The sequence below is a fragment of the Balaenoptera physalus genome (assembly GCF_965194825.1).
Source record: "Balaenoptera physalus genome assembly, chromosome: 11".
NCBI lineage: Eukaryota > Metazoa > Chordata > Mammalia > Artiodactyla > Balaenopteridae > Balaenoptera > Balaenoptera physalus.
This window is the reverse complement of record NC_138896.1, coordinates 102,773,693-102,795,716: the sequence shown is the minus strand read 5'-3', so window position 1 is coordinate 102,795,716 and position 22,024 is coordinate 102,773,693. Positions and strand designations below refer to the sequence as shown.

General features: G+C 52.7%; 1 protein-coding gene across 1 annotated transcript; it reads left to right on the top strand.

The window, feature by feature from the left end:
- The first annotated feature begins 281 nt into the window (after positions 1-281).
- On the top strand, positions 282-21,553 carry OXTR (oxytocin receptor). The gene is made up of 3 exons (XM_082412353.1): positions 282-759; positions 1,556-2,630; positions 17,018-21,553. The coding sequence occupies exons 2-3, from the start codon at positions 1,703-1,705 to the stop codon at positions 17,263-17,265; spliced, it is 1,176 nt and encodes a 391-aa protein (XP_082268479.1). The 5' UTR covers positions 282-759; positions 1,556-1,702; the 3' UTR covers positions 17,266-21,553.
- Positions 21,554-22,024: the final 471 nt, after the last annotated feature.

Here is a 22,024-nt window from a genome sequence, read left to right as displayed (position 1 = left end):
AAGACCTCTCCCAGTGCTGACTGGAACAGAAAGTATTTCTAATTCCCTATGAATGAAAATAGGAACAAAAGTATTCCAAAGCAAGGACATAACTTGAATTCAGTGCTGAATCCAGTACATCAGGCTCCGGGGAAGGGGGCGGTGGGGAAGCCGTGAAGTTGACCTGATGATTGGGAAATACCAGTTAAATGCTTTTGTAACTTCATCACTGTCAACGGGAAAACACTGCTATCCAAGCCTCCCATTTGCCTGAGAGTCAGGAGCTTCTAAACCAAGAAAGGAAGAAACCAAGCGGATTATTTACGAGCTCCTTCCCTCTTGCTGCTTGAAGCCACTGTGCAATTAGCCTGTTTGTTACCGCGCCGGGCAAGGCTGGGCGAGTTTACACCGCTCGGCGGCGGTCGGCAAGGCCTGCCTCCCGCGCCTCCTAGCGGACCAGTGGGGTGGTGCAGCCCCTGCCACCCGCTGCAGAAAAGCGGGCCACCGGCCGGCAGCGCCGCGCACCCTGACGCCGTCTGCGCGCACAGCCTCGGCAGCGCTCTTCGCTCGCCTCCAGTCCCTCTCCAGCGACCAGTCAGGCTGCGGGCGAGGGGATTCCAGCCCAGGCTCCAGAGTCCGAGCCCTCAGCGTCCTATCAGACTGGGTACCGGCAGCAGCCACCTCAACCTGGGCGGGGAGCGCAGGCGGCTTTGGAGCTGTCGGCGGCGGTGCAGCTTCCCCAGGGAGCCAACTTTAGGTTCGCCTAACGACTCGGTGCAGGTAGCTGGGTCCTGCGCACGGGTGAACGGGATGGCTGGGGCTGGTGGGACCACTGGGACCCGGGTGGAGGTGGTGGGGTGCTTTGCGATTGTGGTTCCTGGAGGCGCCGCCTCCCTTGGCTGTCGGGGGCCAAGACACGTGTCGAGTTCCCGAACTTTCCAGGATGCTGGGCTGGGGAGGAAATCCTCGAGAGATGTCTAGGCCAGAGGGGTACTGGGAACAGCGTTTGGGCGTCCTGGGTAGTATTGAGCCAGGAGTGCCTCCAGGATGGACCCTTGGACTGGGTTCCAAAGAAGCAGCTGTTGTGGAAGTTCAGGGGCGGATGGCTAGGCATTTTAGAAACGGGGGGTTGGAGGGGGCTGGTCCTGAGCTGGGTTTCCCGGGCAAGTGGCTGTTTGGGGGGGGGGGTCTCCGGAGGGAGCCACTGGAGTAGGGTTGACTAGGAGAGGTAGCTGTGCTGTGGGTTCTGGGGTGTGGGTAGCTAGTAGGGGGATCCCTAGGGGAGGTGGCTGACTTAGAAGTCCCAGTCCCGGAGGACACTGATTATAACCCTCCCTCTCCTTCACTGGAAGCGGCTTTCTCAAGGAACTGCGGGTCCGCTATTCCCGCTCACTTCGTGTCTCAGAGGGAGGTACCTGAAACGGGGATTTCTAGGGTGGCGGCTGAGCACCCCCAGGGCCGGCGGTTGTGACCCTAGTCCTAGATGATTTGGGGTTCCTGGGAAGGGGACAGCTGAGCCGCACAGGCGTCGGCAGAGAAGCGTGCGTTTTCTCACGGCCCTCGGGGTTTGTTTCAGAGGCCGATCCATCAGATCGCTCCGCGGAGTCTCAGGGAGTGGAGCCCAGGAGCCCCCAGGCACGCCCGGGCTGCGCGTCGGGCCCCGCCCCGCGCGCCACGCCTTAAAGGGCTCGAAGGCCTGGGGCGCACGGCGGCGGCCACGGCCATGGAAGGTGCGCTTGCCGCCAACTGGAGCGCCGAGATGGTCAACGGGAGCGCGGCGCCCCCGGGGGCCGAGGGCAACCGCACCGCTGGGCCACCACAGCGCAACGAGGCCCTGGCGCGGGTGGAGGTGGCCGTGCTGTGCCTCATCCTCTTCCTGGCGCTGAGCGGCAACGCGTGCGTGCTGCTGGCGCTGCGCACCACGCGCCAGAAGCACTCGCGCCTCTTCTTCTTCATGAAGCACCTGAGCATAGCCGACCTGGTGGTGGCGGTGTTCCAGGTGCTGCCGCAGCTGCTGTGGGACATCACCTTCCGCTTCTACGGACCCGACCTGCTGTGCCGCCTCGTCAAGTACTTGCAGGTGGTGGGCATGTTCGCCTCCACCTACCTCCTGCTGCTCATGTCGCTGGACCGCTGCCTGGCCATCTGCCAGCCGCTGCGCGTGCTGCGCCGCCGCGCCGACCGTCTGGCCGTGCTCGCCACATGGCTGGGCTGCCTGGTGGCCAGCGCGCCGCAGGTGCACATCTTCTCGCTGCGCGAGGTGGCCGACGGCGTCTTCGACTGCTGGGCCGTCTTCATCCAGCCCTGGGGGCCCAAGGCCTACATCACGTGGATCACGCTCGCCGTCTACATCGTGCCCGTCATCGTGCTTGCCGCCTGCTACGGCCTCATCAGCTTCAAGATCTGGCAGAACTTGCGGCTCAAGACGGCGGCGGCGGCGGCCGAGGCGGCCGCGGGGCCCGAGGGCGCGGCGGCGGACAGCGCGGGGCACGGGGCTTTGGCCCGCGTCAGCAGCGTCAAGCTCATCTCCAAGGCCAAGATCCGCACGGTCAAGATGACCTTCATCATCGTGCTGGCCTTCATCGTGTGCTGGACGCCATTCTTTTTCGTGCAGATGTGGAGCGTCTGGGACGCTGAGGCGCCCAAGGAAGGTAGCGCTGGCGGGAAAGCGGGAGGAGGGAGCGCGGCGGGGCGGGGCCGTGGTCCTGCTGCCTCTGAACGTCCAGGGGCCGTTCTGTTCTGGGGGCCTCATGGGGGATTTGAGTCATGGCCCCGTCATCCTCTGGCCAAGTGATTTGGGGCGTAACTTCCCTGAGCCTTGACTTCCCTTTCTGTAAAATAGCAAAAATGATCAAAGTACCAGCTCTCCCCAGCAGCAGGGGAATGAAATGAGGAAATGCACGTAAAATCCGTAGCACAGTCTTTGGGCTACATATTTGGTTCACTATTATGGACCAGGAAACTGAGGTTCCAGTGACTGGCCTTTTCCAGTTGCTTAGCGAAGCGGCAGAGCTGAGTTTCCAACCCAGGCCCAAGCTCAAGCTCCTGCCACGTAAAGTTCACTTTACGTTGAACTTCCACTTTAAGTTCAAGTCAGCCTGAGCCCGAGGTCTGGTTTGGATCAGAGCAGCGGGAGGTGGGCGATTGGATTCCTCCCTAGCAAGTGCTGAGAAGCTGCGGGGCGGGGCGCCGTCAGGGTGCGGAGACGAGTCCTGAACCCGTCTCCCAGTGGGGACGGCGAGCTGTGCCGCGCGGAGGTGAGTAACGCGGGGACGGCGGGCAGGCGCGGGGTTGGCGGTGCTCAGGAACCGAGATGGCGCTTCTGCTGGGGGGGGAGCGGGGGTCGGGGACGGGTAGGGAAGGGAAAGGGGATGCAGACTTTCCCATTTGACCGGGGAGGCTGGGGGATTTCGGGAGGCGGTGAACGCCCTCTCCAGATTGAAGTACTGGGAGGTCAGGGCTCTGGGAGGTCAGAGCTGAGGGTGGCCGGGTGGCCAGGAGACCGGGAGGAGACGGTAGAATGGAAGGCTCTGTGGGGAGGGATCTTGGGGGAGCAGAGCGCCTCGGCTCCGACTTGTAGCCGTCGCTTTGCGGCTGGGACCCCGAGGCCTCTCCCGCCTTCAGCCTTCACCACGGACAATTCAGGTAGCTCGTTAGCGAAGAGCAGGAGGGATGATCAGTGGTGGTGAATGACTTAAACCTTTTGTTTTGAGGGTAAGCACGTAACACTGCGCTGGGATGCCCGCGGCTCAAATGCTTGTAAGGAAAGACCCGAGGGGTTTTCTTTCACCCCTTCTGCCCTTGAGATAGCGCAAATGTCCCGTTTCTGGATAGAATCACTACTGCTGACAGTAGTCTCTAACACAGCCATCGCATGGAAGCTGAAATCTTCCTTCATGCAGCTGGATAAATTTGCTTTGCTCTCTTCCCCAAACCACAGGCTCCTTGCTCGCCCCAGCCGTCCCAATTAGCCCAGCGTTTGCCTTAGTGGCCAGAGCAGTTATCATTCAGCATTTATTGAGCACTTGGGGTATGCCCGGCTGGGTGGTTTGCAGGTGAGGATTGCTGTGAAGATTTAGCAAAGCCAGCCTGGCTTCATGGTGCAGCCCCTGGGAACACCTTGCAGAAGGGGTTCAGGGGTCCAAAGAGGGGAAGGCACTGGCTCCAGATCACACAGCAAATGGGAGGCAGACTAGAACTGGGGCTTCCTGCCCCCACCTCATCCCCCCAGCACCAGGCTTCTTTTAAAGGGCACACGACTAGGGAGTTGGGTTGGGCAAAAGCCAGTAGTGGGTGTTTCTAGACAAGGCATCAGGCCATACCTGTTTCCTGGGTGGGATCTGAAGAGATACTTGACACAGGTCTTGAGAAGCTCAGACACCAGCCCTTAAGGAAGTGAGACCGACACTCCCTTAGAGCAGCTGTTGTGGAGACTTGGCATCTAGGCCTCCCTCCAGCCTTTACTCACTGAAGGGTCTTCTTCTCCCTCCTTGTGTTCGTTCATTCTGCAGATGGTCTGCTCCTCTCTCTTTGCCGTCCCCTCGCCTCTCCTGCTCATTTTCTCCCTGGTGACTTTTCTCCTTCCTTCTCCCCCTCCCTTCCCCCCGTGACTTCCATGACCGCACCTGCGCTCCCCCTCCTCACTTTCCTCCCTAGAGAATGAGTATGTGGTCAACGCAGATCACGGTCACTCAGTAAAGTTTAGATCTTTTCTACACTTGAAAAGCTTATTGAACAATTCATTTTTCTGTCTTAAAAACAAGATACAGGAAGAGAGAGCGAGAGGGAGTCCCCTCTCACTAAAGTGGGGCCAGAGGCATTTTGGGTACATGTGGCCACCTGAGGATTTCCGGGTGGCGGGGGGTGGGAGGGGAGACGTGCAGCAGAGATGGGCTTCTACTCAGGCTCCAGGAGCAGAGGAAGAGACGGGCTCCAGGGACCTCAGGTCCTGTTTCTCTTTGCTCCTTTCCTGGTTCAGGGGAGAGGGTGATGGCACGTGAAACACGCAGGTCTTCCGGGTCCTCCTTGGAGTTCTGCCCTGGATGCTCTGAGAAGAGCACAAACGCAGACGACAGGAGGGTCCTGACGCCGCTGCTGCCAGCACTCCCTCCCCCACAGTGTTGCCAGGAGCGGGCTCCCGGCTCACCAACCTCAGAGGGCTTGGGCACCTGCCACTGGCCTGGTCCAGTCGTGCCTCGGCCTCAGGGCTGCAGGGTCCGGGGATGTGGGCTGAGCCAGAAGCACGCCTTGTGCCCACTTGGCATTAACTTGGAGAATTACGAGTAGCAGGCTGGGATGAGAAACAATTGCGTTACAGTCACTTCGGAGACGTGACTCAATCTCGAGGCTCTGGGCAAGTAGTAAGGAAGGAACAAGACGGGGACGTTAGCGCTACTTGAGCTTTTGATCAGCGAGTGGAATGGATGCACAGCCCTCACCTTCCTATCCAGGAGGAAGGGAATTTACCAGAACGCAGACTCTCTAGCTCAGGGCCCCTGGCTCTGCTCATCTCCTGGCGAGTGGGGCCTGGAAATCCAGGGAGCCCTTGTGAACAGCGAGACATTCTTCCCAGCAGCCCGGGGGCAGGCAGCCTCAGGGACGCAGGAGGGGGGCCTCCTTCCTGCCGGCAGCTTCATCACGAAAGCCTCTGGGTCAGCGAGCAGCTCCTTAACCGCTGACCATGGGTCGGGGCTAACGGCGCGGCTGGAGAAGTCACACGTGCCTTGGCAGCTGGCCTCGGGGCCACCACAGGACTCCAAGTCCCTCCTTCCTTAGGGTTCCCTCCCCCGCAATTCCCTTGAAATCCAGCGCGCCTTTCCCATCTCTCCCCTTGCACACCTTCAGTCACACCGAGCGCTGCCTTTGTGGGTTTAGAGCTCACCTTGTTCCAAAAATAATTTGAGGGGGGGCCCAAAGATTCGGGTGCCACAGCAAGATAAAATGGACGTGAGGAGACTGGGAAGAAAGGGGGAAAAGGTTAGAGAAATGGTAATACAATAATAGCAATTATGAAGTCTCTGTCCGGGGCAGGGGGTGAGCTGTACATGGGGCTTCCTTTCGGAAGAGCCAAAGCAAAGAGGAGAACTCTCAATTTCAGTACTTCCATTGTTCAGAGAGAAAAGCAGTGAGAGGAGAAAAAAGCAAGGGGAGGGTTGTGGTAATGTAATGAGCCCCCTCCCCCCCCCCCCGTTTCAGAGCAGCCACATGCTGGTGGGGCCCTGCTTTGGTGAGACTGGTGACGCTGCAGAAGGAGGGCTGGGACCAGACACCCCTGGCAGGTTTGGACAAGCCCCGGATGGAACTTTCAGGATCAAATTGCACAGCCAAAGATTTGGCACCAACCTTTTCCCTTGAACTCCGTGGAACTTGCTTTGCTGCTGGTCCCAAGGAGTCTGACCCCGGAGTGGTTCTCAGGGAGGAGATGAAGATGGATGGATGGATCCACTTGGTGGAGACTGCGGGTGGGTGCCGTAGGACCCCAGGTCCCCGTGCAGGGAAAGAGCAGGTGTTGGAGCCACGTGACTGGCCTGTGTTTGGAGCCCGCCTTCCCACTTTCTCCTGCGTGTCCTCGAGCAGTTGGTCTCCCTTCTCTGAGCTTCAGCTTCTTCCTCCTCTGTTATAATGAGGATAGCAAGTCTATTCACAGGTCTGTTACGAGGATGACATGGAGTGACCCGTGGCACCTGGGGGGCCACGTGATCAATGTCACTCTTCTCTCCTCCCCCCATTCTAGTTAAATGTTTCGTTTGTCTTCGTGGGGTTGACTTTGAGAATCTCGGCAGGGATTTGAGCTGGAGGAGCTAGACATTTTTCTCTTGAGAGCCTGGGTGGAGGGGCCTGGGGTGGCAGCAGAGTCTGCTGGACGGTCGGCGGTGTGTCCGGGGAGGCTTGGTATGTGGAGAAGCTCGTTAAAGCCGGAGAGGTAGACTGTGAGCCTTGTCACAGCGGGGGCCCCACCTGTCCTGTTCACTGGTGTGGGCCCAGTGCCTAGCACAAGGCGGGCCACCCGTCCGAGCTCAGCCGATGCTTGTTGAACAAATATGTAGGGTATGGGAAGAGGAAGGTGCACGTGACAGGGCTGGGATGGGTGTACGGAGCTGGACTCAAGAGAAATGAGGGCTCTCTAGGCAGCGCTCTGGCCGTAGGGTTGGCTACTTGGTGAAGAAGTGAGCGCCCCAGCACTGGGAGCAATCAAGCTTCTGCCACGGTGGGTACCAGGAGGAAGGTTGAAATGCACAGGAGGCCTAGTTTTAAGTGTTTCCCCCGTCTGTGAAACGAGCTTGCCAGCACCTCCCGGTTTTTGTGGAACTGTGGCCCCTCCAGTGTGGCTGCCCGCCCACCCTGCCTTTCCAAGGACACTGTGCCCAAGGTGTGGGTGGACCACATACCTCGGAGGGGCCTGCTCGTCAGGTGACCTAGGGCAGAGAGCAGTGGCTGGGGGGTTGGGCGGCGGCAGGAGGAGATAGGATGCAGCTTTCCTTGTCTTAAGCTTGGCCCTCTTGGGCATAAATTGCCATTAGATGGGCAATTAATGACCACACTCTGGTCTGATTAAGTAATTATGGGTTCTTTTATGTTCTCAACTAATGCTAATGTTTTCTCTTGGGTTTATGCCCCAAGGTGACTTCACTTGTTTTCCCCCAAAGGTTTGATGAATAACAACAACAACAAAAAAGTCTATTGGGTGAAGCTTTGCTATATATTTTTTCCTATTTGATGGATGGCTGAGTGGTTTGGGGAGGGGGTGGGAGGTGGAGCAGGGGGGGGGGGAGGGGGGAGGGGGGTGGGAGGGCCCACCCCTGCCTATCAGAGCCCCTGGCCCCTGGGAAGTGGTGAGAGTCCCTTCAGAGGCCTGGTCTCAGGGCACCTGTGTGATTTGGGGCATGTCTCTGGGCCTGTGTCATTCCCACCTGAGCAGTGGGGATAACATCTTGTGATAGAACACAACACCCTCTCTTGGCATCGGTTTCAGTGAAGTGAGGAGTTGCATTCGTTAAAATCAGTAGTCGCCCCCTATGGAGTGCCGGACCCTGTGCCCGACCCCATCTCTTGTCCTCATCCAGACACAGCAAGGTAAGGGGGGGCATTATCCCCGTTGTACAGATGAGGAAACTGAGGCTCAGAGTGGCACAGCCTGCTCAGCAGCACTGCTGAGTAAGTAATGGGGTTGGGATTCGAACCCAGATCAAATCACGCCAGACTGCTTCCCTCCCCACCACCCTCGGCATTGGGTCTCCTGGGTGCTTGTTAAAAAGTTGATTTCTGGCCCCGCTCCAGGCCGGCCAAAGCAGAGCCCTGCACCCTCTCCTGGAATCTCTTCCCTGCAACACCCAGCATGCACCCACCCAGCTACAGGGGCACTAGTGGCCGGCCCTCTCAGCACTGTGGCTTCAAAGCCCATGTCCCTCGACTCCTCCACCCTGATGTCCATCAGCCATCCGCTGATCCCGCTGTCATAGCCACATCTTCGCTTAGTACCTCTCGTGTCTGTACTTTCCTTCCCTTTTCCATCACCACCTTCGTGGTTTAGAGCACCGTTTCTCAACTTTGGCATTACTGACACTAGGGGGCAGACAGCCTTCGTTGTGAGTGTGGCGTGGGGCGGGCGGCTGTCCTGTGTGACAGAGGACGTTTAGCAGCATCCCTTGCTCCCGCCACTAGCACCTCCCCGCAGTTGTGGCCACCAAAAAATGTCCCCAGAGATTGCCGAATGTCCCTTAAGGGGCAAAATCGCCCTGGTTGAGAACCACTGGTTTGGACGCACTGTGTTGGCCTGTCCTGAACTAATATCTAACAAAAAGAGTACCCTCATCCCCTCTGCCCTGGGCTCTGGCCAATCTTCCTAGTGCACCTGCAGCCAGGCCTGCTGACTTGCCACTTCCCACAGGGCCTTTTGCTTTGCACCCATGCTAATTCTGTTTCCATCCCAGGAACGCCTACCCGAGTCTCTTCTGCAGAGACCCATCCTTCAGAGCCCAAGTCCACTGTGTGGGCTGCTTTGTGCACAACTCCAGGGGGTTCCATTTCAGGAACCTGAGAATGAGAATGGTCTGTGAGAATGGTATTCCTAGGAGCTGTGCAGTACACAACCTGAACAACTGGACACGGCAGCTTCATCCAGTTCCGACTCTCGTGAAGCTTTACCTGTTGCCCCCACCTGAGGGTCTCCTTCCTCCTCCAGTGTGTTCATTCTACAAGCAGTGATTCAGCGCCTCCCAAGGGTCCTGTCCACACAACCTCTGCCTCCATCTGTCCTCCTATGAGGAGAGTTGGCAAGGACCCCTCCCCAGTCCCTCACCTGCCCTCCTGTGGCCAGCAGCTGGCACATGCATAGATGCGGGACAGTCAGGCCAAGGTTGATCTCTGGGAGGGACGCCCCCAGTTTCTGCCGGGATGGTTCTGTCCCCGGGTGTGGCCAGATGGGGCAGCAGCCGTCACCCTGGGTGGCTGACGAGAACTGTCTGGGGCTCTTTGCTGGGGTTAAGAATAGGGTTTAGGTTGTGAGCCGGGTGGAGGGTGCTGGTGGCACAGGGCCTGGCATGTAGTAAGTGCTCAATCAACGCTTTAAAAATAGAGAAATTTCACCATGTGTCAGCGTCCTGGAGTCAGTCCGTGCAGCTGAGGGAATGCAGGTTGTCGTGAGCTCAGGAGCACATTTTCACTGAGGGGCTGCAGTTTTTGCTGAGTGACGGCAAGCCCGGTGATGCTGGGAACAAGGGTGTCGTTAAGAGGTCAAGAGAAGTTAAGGCCTTGCCTGGAGGAGACAGTAGGAGGCAAGGTGGGGAGGCTCTAGCTCTGGGTTTGGAAACCCAAGGGAACCCTTGCATGAGGGACGGGCGGGAAGGAGGTGTAACCAGGCGGTCTTTCGTGTCCCAGCCCCTGATTCCTGGCCACTGAGGGGCACCCTCTGCCAGCACCTTCCTCCTTACTGTACTGGGAGCTGGCACCTCCCACCCTTTGCCAGATGCTTCAGTGCCACGGGCCTCTGCCCTCCACGGCCCATGCCTCACACTCTAATGGTCACTCCTACTCATTTCTGTTTCTTTCTCTTTCTCTCTGCCTGACCTTGATATCTGACTGTGAATGTAATTTCCCAGAGGGAATTGCATTTGAGTCCAGTCATCTTGTTAGGGGCCCATCTCCCATTGTCAGGCAGGGAAATTGTCTTTTTGCTTTTCCAACATGCTAGTGTCGGTGGCTGATTTATCAGGACTCCTGTCTGCTAATTTCATGCTCACTTCAACTTAGTCCCTTATTGAACATTTCCCATTTTCCAGTTTCTGCTAGCAGCCAAGGACAGAGCCACAAATGAGACACAGTCCCCAACCACAGATTATAAACAAGAATAATGACAGTATGAAGGGATGATGCTGTGAGAGAGGTATTCGTTTATCAAGTACTGTGAGTGCCCCCAGGAGGCATTTATTGATTCAGTCTCCCTGGGAAAAAATCAGGAGGATTTCAGAGAGGAAGCAACATTTGAAAAGGTTTTGAAGGATGAGTAGGAGCTGGCTATGCAAAGAAGCAGATGCACATTCCCTGATGAGATCATTGAAACAGTTACTTTATTTTCTTTCCCTGTATTGGAAGAATACTTGTCATGCTTCAGTGTGCACACAGATCACGTGGGAGAACTTGTTAAAGCATAGATTCTGATTCAGTAGGTCTGGGTGGGGCCCATGAGTCTGTATTTTTGACACTTTCCCAGGTGATGCCTGTGCAGGGCCCCTGCAGCTGGCCTGTTGACTGCACAGTGAGTAATGAGGCTTTAATGTATCATCTCTGTGACCAAAACATGTGGCTTGCCTTCACACGTGTGGCCCAAATTGGCGGCAGGGCCCTGTCATTCTCTGAAGGGTAGAGAAGAGCTGGTTGTTCACAGGAAGCCCCAGCTCTTCTGCTTCTAGGACGTGGTTATTCCTCAGGTCCTGCCCGGTGGGCCCCACACGTCCCCAGATTTGAGCAGTGACATCACAGAAGACCATTTAAAGCTCTGTAGCCCACAGATTTAGTTCTTCTTCCTGACCTTACACATGGTGAGATCACACATCTGTGACTTTTACAATTCCAGTGTGGTAAAATGGTGGTCTTTTCAAAGAAGGTGCCCTGGAATACGTGTTAGTATTCAATCCTTATGTAAGTGCACATTCAAAAAACATTTTTAAAAAAGCCTTCTGTACATCACAACTCCCAAATTCTCTTGTAGCTCCTAAAGGAATAAGGGATTTAGATTCCTTGTGAGGGAGACCTGATTCAGGATCTGGGCGGCGGGGAGGAGACCTTGAACCAAGTGATTGGTTTCTGGAGTGAGAGCCTCTTGGGAAAGTGGCTGAGCTTGACCGGATTCAGATGAGAGGTGTCAGCTGAGCCACAGGTCTTTGAATTGTCTGTGACACGTGTTCGTTGCCTCAGGAACAGCGCAGCCGGAGAGGCCGTGGCCAGCTGCCCCGTCAGCTGTTCTGGGCTAATTTGGGCCCAGGGTGACGCGATGGTGATGGGCGGGGGCAGTGCCGGGAAATCCGAACAGGGAACTTCTTGGGGCTTGAGTAAAGCCGGGCTGGTGGGTGGGTGACTGCTGGGGGCACCCTGTCCTCGCATGGCCCTCGGCTGTCCACCTCCTCCGTGAGTGAGGGCGCCAGGTGGAAGTTCGGCATGGTCTCTGTGTCCCGGGGGTAAAATGCCCAGCAGGGGACGTTTGCCGTTGGCGCGCGGCCATTCCCGCTCAGTCCTCTGCTTGGCACGTAGGAGCCCCCGCTTGAAGATCACCCCTAGTCCCCAGCCCTGGGCCCACCGCCCCTCCCCCGGTGCTGCAGCTCCCTGTTGACTGGAGGGCCTGTCTGTGCTTCTGTCTTTCCCGCCTGAGTTTGTAAATCCCTTGAGGGCACGTCCCCAGGGCCAACTCGGTGGCTGGCACTGAGCAGAGATGGCATGGAAGGAAGTGGAACATCGCTCTCCTCATTTCCACCCCCCCACCCCCTGCCCCATGCCCTAAGCTCAGGCCAGGCAGGTGTGAGGGCCGATCCCTGGCCCAGCGCCTCCCACTCGGCCTTCCTTCTCTGCCAGGACCAGAGAGAGCTTTTTGCAGCCCTCAGGGCTCAGTCCTGGGGGACAAGTGTTCCTTTTACGGAGTGGAGTGGGAGAGACAGATGAGAACCAGCTCTCCGGGTGGAGACCCTGAAATCCCGCTCTTGCACATGGTTGCAGCCCCCTTCCCTTTTGGGTATCTTGTGTCACCGGCAGAGTAAGTTTTTCCAAAACGGACTATCTCGAGTTCCTTTGGGGTCATGTAATCCAATCCCAGGGCTCCGGGTTTTCATTTTGTTTTGTTTCGTTTTTTTTAATTTTGAAGTTGGGGAGAAAAGGGCAAAGGACAGTTTCTTGAATCAGCCTTAGATTAGGAGTCCCCAACCTTGGGCAATAAAAAGTTATACACAGTTGATCATATTTCATATCTGTAAGTAATAATACGATAACGTGAACAAACACTTTGCCGTTTACAAAGCCCTTTCACACTTTTTTTTTTGTTTTCAATTTTCTCCAAGTCCTTGAGGGTGTCACCTCCATTTCACAGATGAGGATATTAAGGCTCAGACAGTAGATGTGGCTCAGAGAAATGAGTAGGTGGGAGGGGGGTTCACACCCCACGGGTTTGCGTCTGGATCCTCTGTGAGGGGCTCCCCGATGGCCGGAGCCCCCCAGGAGGTGCTGGCTGCTCACCACACCTGTCTTGGATGAGTCTGTCGATTCTGGTTTCCAGGGCCTTCTTTTATCCACACTGACTTCACCGTCGCTCTGCTTTATGGAAAGTGTGGCTGGGGCCATTGTCGCCAGGAGCTTGGTAGCTGAGCTGGCTCTTCAGAGCAGCGGGCATGCAGGCACGGGGCGGACCTTGGTGCCCTGGTGTGGAGCAGACACTGGACGTGGGCTGCCCGGGCCAGGGTGTTGCCCTCTGGCCCCAGGTGCAAGGTGGCCAAGCCAGGGTTTGTGGGAGGTCTGGGTACTTAAAAGTAAAGGCATCACCCAGTTCTGCTTCTGGTGGTGTGGGGAGAAGTGGGCTCAGCTTACCCTGTGGGTCTGCCCCTCCCCTTCTTGAGCCCTTTCCTTCTGCTTTTTAACATCTTCTCCTACAGGCATTTAGATCAAGGATTGGCTAACTTTTTCTGTAAAAGGCCAAACAGTAAATATTTGAGGCTCGCAGGATGTAAGGTCTCTGTAACAACTACTCAGCTTTGCCCTTGTAGTGCGAAAGCTGCCATTGACAATATATGAATGAATGGATATGGCTGTGTTCCAGTAAAACTTCATTTACAAAAACAAGCAGCAGGTGGGGTTTGGCCCGTGGGCTGTTTGCTGGCCCCTCGTCCAGACCAGGAGACATTTCTGCCAGGAAGGATGGTGATCTGATAGGCAATGGGTTTCCCCTCCCGGTATGCTTGGATTTTAAAAGACCATTACGGGACTTCCCTGGTGGCACAGTGGTTAAGAATCCACTTGCCAATGCAGGGGACACAGGCTCGATCCCTGACTGGGAAGATCCCACATGCCACGGAGCAACTAAGCCCGTGCACCACAACTACTGAGCCTGCACTCTAGAGCCCACGACCCACAACTACTGAAGCCCGCGCGCCTAGAGCCCATGCTCCGCAGCAAGGGAAGCCACGGCAATGAGAAGCCCCACGCACTGCAACAAAGAGTAGCCCCCGCTTGCCACAACTAGAGAAAGCCCACGCGCACCAACAAAGACCCAACGCAGCCAAAAATAAATAAATAAAATAAATAAATTTATTTAAAAAATTATAATAATAAAATAAAAGGCCATTACTGGGGAGTGGGCAGTGCTTAGCCTCCTAGGGGGCCTACATCTGTTTTAGGAAAGGAAAGTTGCTCTCTGACTCTATCCTTCAAATCATATGATGAGGGCAATTGCCCAGTCAGCCCATGTCTCTGCTTTGGGACTGAGGGGATTTGCTCCCTGGAACCAACCTGACTAGTGTGAATGCTGACCTAGCTTTAAAAGACATCAAACTTCATTACTTTCAGGTGGGAACGCAGGGTGACTTGTGTGTCCCTGGGGAAGACACTTCCCTTCTCCGAGCTTCACTTTCCTCATGTATAAAATGGAGATGAGACTGCTTTGAAAGCTGTTCTGTTCTGTGCAAGCTTGAGCCGTGATTCCCATGGTTGACATTGCTGCATTGTCGTATGCCCCCTTGGAAGCAGCATCGTAAAATGCCAGGGACGACGCTTTCCATGCCTTGTTCTGTTCCTCTCCTTCTTCAGTTCTAGGAAGCCTTTCTAGCCGCTGGAAAGGGCGATGTTACAGCCTAAACGAGATACAGTAAGTGCAGAAAGTAGATGAGGTGCAGTTAGTCCTTATGCTCAGAAACCGTCCATGGCTCCCCAGCGCCTGTAGATTCAAGTTCATGCTCAGCCTGGATTCCAGATCCTCCTCCTCAGCCTGGCTCTTTCCAGTTTCCTCTCCTGTGAACCCACCACCCCCCAACTCTGGCAGCCCCTGAATGCTGTTGGACAGTCTCACCTTTGTACCTTTATTTCTGCAGCATCCTTCCTTTGAAATGTCCTCCATAGCCTGTGTTTTATTCCCAAATAGCTTGAAATTCCACTGCTGGGAGCCCATGTCTTTGGTTGGTTAGGATATTGCCAAATTTTTAAAAAGTCCAAATGTGCCCTTAGCATTTGGCAACTTGACACGAGCAGGTTCAGCTTAGAGGGTCATCCTTCCCCGAGAGCCAGGCCAGGCCGGTCATTCGTGTCTGTGGCCACCAGGTGGGGATAGAGGTGCTGGCCGTGGTCCCAACTCCTCCCAACCAGGCTGGCCACTTGGAGGTGGAAAAACTCGGGTGGGGCTACTCAGGAATTCATTAACTGTTTACTTTTTTGTGGTTACTGTTTCTGTAGGTTGTTTATAAAAAATAGGATAAATAAGTTAGAAGATCCAAATGTCAAGAGTGAGGCGAGTAACTTATATGAATAGCTAAGATAATGCCTTGTAACTCTGTTCAGAGAGGTAAAACGTGCTGCCTTTCTGTTCAAGTGAGAACACGTCCTTCTACCCATTTCATAGCTCTGTACACCTATGTTCTTCCCTTGTGTCTGGCAGTTTACTTCTCCATGCCTTTAAAAAAAATTTTTTTTAACTCTTTTTGTCGCGCCATGCAGCGTGTGGGATCTTATCCCCCGACCTGGGATTGAACCCGTGCCCCCTGCGCTGGAAGCACAGAGTCTTAACCACTGGACCACAAGGGAAGTCCCTCAATGCCTTTTCAAGTTTTGACTTTTATGTGTTTATTTTGCCTCTTTCATTTTATATGTTTAATTATGATTTTGAGATATTTTTAGAGTTTGTGATATTTCATCAGGTTTCTAAACTTAAATTCATCCTTTTTTACACATCGAAATCAAATATTTTTTTCCATTCTCTTTCATAGAATTCAACAGTACTGGCTTCCCCCCACCCCACCCTTCACTTTTCCACTTTTCTTTTCTTTACTATTTTAATCTAAGGATTAGATTTGCTTTCTAATCCTTTGCTTTCTAAACATTTTTGTTTGCAGGACTTGTGGGCTTTGCGTGTTGTAGCTTGCTTTTGTTCCAGCAGGTGCACCAGGTAATTAGAGCAGTGGTTCTCAAACTTGGGTGTGTGTCAGAATCCCCTGGAGGACTGTTTATAGCAGATCGTTGAGCCTCACCCCCAGGAGTCTGATCCACTAGATCTAGGGTGGGGCCTGAGAATTTACACTTCTGTCAAGTTCCCAGGTGAGCTGGGGACCCCACTTTGAGAACCACAGAATTCCTCTTAAACAATCACCCTCCCCCTTTGGTGCTTGGAGATGTGGCTGACAGACGTCTCTGTGCTCTGTCTGCGTCCACAGTGGCGTCTAGATCTTGCAACTCCAGTCGGCCTGTGAGAAATTCTTTCCTGGATTGAGCTCTTGAATTCTGGAGTTCTTCCTTGAAAACTTGTTGCAGAAAATATCGGGCTAGTGGATTTTCCACGCCTTCTTGCAGTTACCGTTATTTGTAAGGGTGTGGCCGTGAACAGCATTCTTGGGAACACCGTTTTCCGTGTGGGTTTCTGGGGGGGTGCCTGTGTCCTCCTCTGCCGCTGGGAGTGTGTACATTTGTCAGATTAAGGCCATTGACGGAAACCCAGGCTCCCCACCCCACCCCCTATTTGGAAGTACTTAGGATTAGGAATTTTTCTTCCCCCTTGAAGCTTAACTTTGTGGCAAGCAATGTCTTGAAGTTGATTTCTGATCATTAATTTTACCTGAAATTCAGTAAATCCTCAGTGTAATAGCTTCTGCACAGTGCCTCATGTACTTCTGGTGTCCCCTTTTCCTGCACAAGTCTTATTTGTCGGCTGAAGCAGTGCTCTTAGGCGTATCTTCACAGAAACGCTTCCAGTGTTCTCAGCTGTGAAGGCAGCACACGCCTTCTTGTCTCTGTGCCTTTGCCTGTGCCGTCCCTTCTGCCCGAAGCGCCCGTCCTCCCTTCTCTGCCTGGGAACCTCCTAAGCACCCTTCAGGTACCAGGTGCTCTTTCACCCTCGCAGTGTTCCAGGGAGATGTGGGGACTCTTGTTATCCCCATTTAAAGGTTAGGCAACAGCAGTTCCTTGGGGAGTTAAAGTACTTGTTGCTGGCGGGGCTAGAATACAAACCAGGTCTGGCAGCTTCTGCCTCTGCGCTCTTGGGTACTCTGAGCGGGAGACAGTCGATACTTGCGGGGTGAGTGATGAATGGACGGACAGGTGGCCGTGCCGGTGGAAGCCCGTGGTGGGTAAGCTTTGCTTGGGAGAAAGGACAGGGAATGTTCCAGGGCTGGGCTAAGCTGGGGAAGGCGTGGGGGGTAGGCTGAGTGCATGCCCAGAGCACGGATACGGAAGGCAGGCAGGCTTGGTCTCTTTAGTCCTCCGTCTTGTGACTGGCACCTGGCCTCTGTCCTCAGGAGGTGATGCCTCGTGCCCCAGTAGTGATGCCCTGTTCTCCTTTGTCCCCACCCTCCCCACCTTGCAGCCTCGGCTTTCATCATTGCCATGCTGCTGGCCAGCCTCAACAGCTGCTGCAACCCCTGGATCTACCTGCTCTTCACGGGCCGCCTCTTCCACGACCTCGTGCAGCGCTTCCTCTGCTGCTCGTCCAGCTGCCGGAAGGGCCGCCGGCCCAGGGAGACAAGCGTCAGCAAAAAGAGCAACTCGTCCACCTTCGTCCTGAGCCCGGACAGCTCCAGCCAGAGGGGCTGCTCGCAGCCATCCGCGGTGTGACCGGCGGGGCCAGGACCACCCCTCTTGGCTTGGATTGTACGACAGGGGCAGTCTGGCCACTGGTGGTCGTGTACGTGTGTGTATAAGGTACCTTTCAGTTTGTGCCCCTCCTCACCTTGTGGGGGCTCGAGCGGGGTGGGGAAGTGGTCTCCATGGGGGAAGGTGACAGGGTGACTCAGCCATCAGCCAAGCCCCGGATCTACCCTCGGCTCCCACGGGTACTCCTGCTGCCCTGACCCCACTGTTGCATCTGGCTGCTGGATGGGTTGTGGTTTTGTTTTGTTTTTTTTCCCCTGGACCTGTCATTTCACCCCAGTATCTTTTTACTCCTTTATCCTGGGATCTTGTGAAAGGTAGTAAGTATAGGATTGGTGACCAGATGGGTGCGGAAGCCTAGTGTTCTGAGCTTGGGATGAGAAGTGGGACCTCGATGGTGGTGGTGCTGGTATCCTGCTGACCTCAGAGTGCTTCTGCCTTCGAGTGGACTGGTGCCAGCATCCTTGAGCACCAGCTTGTCAGGCGGTGGCCCCAGAGCAGGAGATTCTCTTCGGAGACTGTCTGGCAAGGCAGCCACTTAAAACTTGGGTTAAAAATTTTTAAGAGGAAAAAAATGTTTAAGAAGCTAATACTTTAGAAGCAGCTGGGAAAGAAAAGGAAATAAAAGACATCCAGATTGGAAAAGAAGTAAAACTTCTCACAGATGATGTGATTTTTGTATATAGAAAATTCTAAGGAATTCATGCACACACAAACCCATTGGAACTAATACATGAATTCAAGGTTGTGGAATACAAGGTCAATACAGAAATCAAGTGTATTTCTTTACACTGGCAATGAACAGTATGAAAATGAAATTAAGAAATAATTTCATTTATAATAGTATCAGAAAGAATAGGAATAAATTTAATGAAAGAAGTGCAGGAATTAAATCCTGAAAACTACAAAATATTGTTGAAAGAAACAGAAGACTTAAATAAATGGAAAGACATCCTGTGTTCATGGCTCAGAGACTTAAATATTGTTAAGATAACAATACTCTCCAAATTGATGTATAGATTTAGTGTAATCCCTATCAAAATCCTAGCTGGCTTCTTTGCACAAATTGCTAAGCTGATCCTAAAATTCACATGGAAATTGCACAAGTAATAGAATAGCCAAATAAACCTTGAAAAACAGGGACAGAGTTGATGGATTCACCCTTCCTGGTTCAAAACTTATTACAAAGCTACAGTAATCAAAAGAATGTGGTATAGACAAAAAGACATATATAGACCAATGTAATGGAATAGAGAATTCAGGTATAAACCCTTACGTTTATGGCCAATAGATTTTTGACAAGTGTGACGAGAATTCAATTGGGGAGATTGTCTTTTCGATAAATGGCACCTGGACAGCTGGATATCCACATGCAAAAGAATGCGGTTGGATCTCTACCTCATACTATATACAAAAATTAACTCAAAATGCATCAACCTAAATGTAAGAGCTAAAACTATAAAAGCCTTAGAAGACAACATAGGGATAAATATTTGTGACCTTGGGTTAGGCCATGATTTCTTAGATAATGACACCCAAAACAGAAGTCAAAGGAAGAATAGATAAATTGAACCTCATCAAAATGGGGCACAAAACTTTTGTGTTTCATAGGGCACTATCAAGAAAGTGATAAGACAGCTCATAGAATGGAAGAAAATATTTGGAAGCCATATACTTGTATCTAGAATACATCAAGAACTCTTACGATTTAAGAATGAAAAGCCAAATAACCCAGTTTAAAAAATGGGCAACATATTTGAATAAACAAGTGAATAGACATATTTTCGTATCTTCTCCAAAGAAGAAATATAAGCGGCCCATAAGCACATGAGAAGATGCTCAATGTTATTACTCACGAGGGAAATGCAAATCAAAACCACAGTGAAATAGCACTGCACACCCACTAAGATGGCTCTAATCAAAGATATGGGCAACGATAGGTGCTGGCGAGGATGGAGAGAAATTGGAACTCTCCTCCATCGCTTGTGGGAAGGTAAAATGGTGCAGCCAATTTGGAAAATAGTTTGGCAGTTCCTGAAAAAGTTAAACATAGAATTACCATATGAGCCAGAAATGCTACTCCTAGGTATTTACTCAAGAGAAACGGAAGCATATATACACACAAAAACTTGTCCACAAATGTTTATAGCAGTATAATTCATAATAGCCAAAAATGGAAATAACCCAAATACCTATCGACTGATGAATGGATAAACAAATGTAGTATATCTATACAATGGCACATTATTGAACTATGGAAAGCAAGGAAGTACTGACACATGCTCCAACGTGGATGAACCTTGAAAACATCATGCTAAGTGAAAGAAGCCTTGCGAAAAGCCACATACTACATGATTCCGTTTATATGAAATGCCCAGAGTAGGCAAAATTACCAAGACATATTATACAATAGTGGTTGCCAGGGGCTGGAGGCTGGGGTGGATGGGGAGTGACTGCTAAGCCCCATATGGGGCTTTTTTTGTGATGATGAAAATTTTCTGGAGTTAGTGATGTGCACAATTTTGAGAATATGCTAAAAGCCACTGAATTAAATACTTAAAAAAATGTTTACCAGCTGAATTCAGAGGCAACCAGCTTGAAGGATGCATTTCTTGGAATCTCTTACCTCCCAGAACTTTTGTTTCTCACTGACTCACCATTTCAGAAGAATCCATGGTTTTCTTACTCAGTTTTCCTGCAAGAGATGGTGTTTCCGGTTTCAGCAAAAGTACCAGCAGTGATAATACCTGGTAAACATGTCATCAGATGTCCTCTCAGCCTTGAGGTACAACATGACCATGTCCAAGAAACACCTTTAGTCGTTAAATACAGGACGTTATAGATCAGAGGTTTTCCGACTGGGACTGGCCAGCTCAGTGGCACTCTGGGGCACTTTTTTTATTTGCACATATAGTTTTGGACTCACTGTGACACAGCAAGAGCACTTCCCAAAGCCCCAGATCTCCACACACACTTTCCTCTTCTCCCTCCACACTGCATTGTACACACACATGCACATACACACGCACACAGTAGAATGAGCTAGCAGGGTCTGGATGTTCAGGGAGAAGAGAGGCATGCACTGAAATGCCAGTGTTTGAAACCCCAGCATTTAGGACAAGATCTTCAGTATACCTGGAGACTGAGAACGATGTCATCTTTGGACCCAGAGGCAGTGCAGTGTTGCTGTGACGGGCGCTTAGTGTCAACACCAGCCAGTCCTGGCTCTTTGGGAAGCTAACAGGATGCTGGTTTGGGGTTCCGTGCCCACATCCAGGACACTGGGCACCCTGGGTGCAAGTGCAGCAGTGGTGGGGTCTGTTGGCATTTGAGCCTCTCTGCTCACCAGCCAGAGACGCCCCATTCTCTGCGGTTCCCAAGGAAGTTGCCATCCTAGCAGCCACCAGAGGCCACTGGGGATCAAGGAGGCAGCCACTCAGTAGATGTTTCTGACCACGGGCACAACCTTGCTGAGAACCCAGGAGCTGCAGGGTTCTTGGGCATCAGAACCAGCTGGGACGCTTTCCTCATTCTTCTCCTGTGAAAGCTCTGGTTGGGACCTTGGCTCTCATTATGGCACAGGAGTCTTTTGTAGCCAGTCAGTGACATTTGATTCCAGCAGCGCCCCTGGCTACACGCCCCTCCACTCCCAGTCTCGTCCTGGAGAGTATTTTCACAATCGCTTGCTCTTTCCCCAACCCAAGCCTGGAAGAAGGAGAGTAGGGGTCCAGGACACTGCCTCGGGCTCGGTTGTTTCTGTCCTCCTCTGGACCCCACTCCTAAGGTCCTCCAACCACCTTTGCCCACAGTTTCAGGCCTGTTTACAAACCTAGCGCATGCCTAGAGGTGCCGATAAATTGGAGCGTGCAGATTTTCTTCCGGAATGTTTCATCGTTCTGATGTTGAAAAGTGAAATGCGAACACTTGAGGACTCTGAGCCTTATCTCTTTAGGCCCTGAAAAAAAGTCTGTCACACCATTTGGTCTCCCCTGGGGGATGGGTCTACGGGTTATGACTGCAGGAAGCTGCCTTTTAAGAAGATCCTGGTTTCAAAGTGCTCGACCTTTTGTGTTTAATTGCGATGAAACGCCCCTAAATGCAAAATGTGAATTCCTCGATTTTGTTCTACTTAGTAACTTTCTGTGGCACCTGCTGTCTGTGCGCATTGGTGAATGATGTGCCCGATAATGAGATGCCTGCTTCATTAGCTGCTTTATAAAAGGTGCACTTAATAAACATATTTTTTTCCGTAGATTGCTTTGCCTTCTTTCTTTAGCCTGAGAACAGTGACCATATCTGGTGGCTTACAGACTTGAATTTCTTTGCCGGCTTCCCTTGAATCCCCATAAATCTGTCTGATTATGACACAGGTGCATCAGAGCTGTGGCAGGTGGGGGGGGCAGGAGGGGACCTGGTCCCAATCTCTTGGGTCACAGTTACTCTCATTTATCAGAGTTCTGTCGGAAGATGCTCTAAGAGCCAGGAACAAACCTCTTGTACGGTGTAGCCACACCCACCGTGTGCCACTGTCTAACTCCGGACATAATGGGATTCTAGATTGTCACCTTGAAGGGACCCTAAGGCATATTTCTTCAAGTGGGATATGGGGGCCACCTGCAGAATCACAAGTGGTTTTGTGTTTGTTCCTGGGCTCCACTACTGAATCACAACCTGCATCTTAAACAAGAGTCCCTGATGAGCCAGACGTCACGTATGAGAGAGA

Excerpts from the sequence above, each read along its gene's own strand:
- OXTR (XM_082412353.1), top strand. The coding sequence starts at position 1,703 with ATGGAAGGTGCGCTTGCCGCCAACTGGAGCGCCGAGATGGTCAACGGG. Across the intron at positions 2,631-17,017 it reads CGCTGAGGCGCCCAAGGAAG|CCTCGGCTTTCATCATTGCC; the intron begins GTAGCGCTGGCG and ends CCCACCTTGCAG.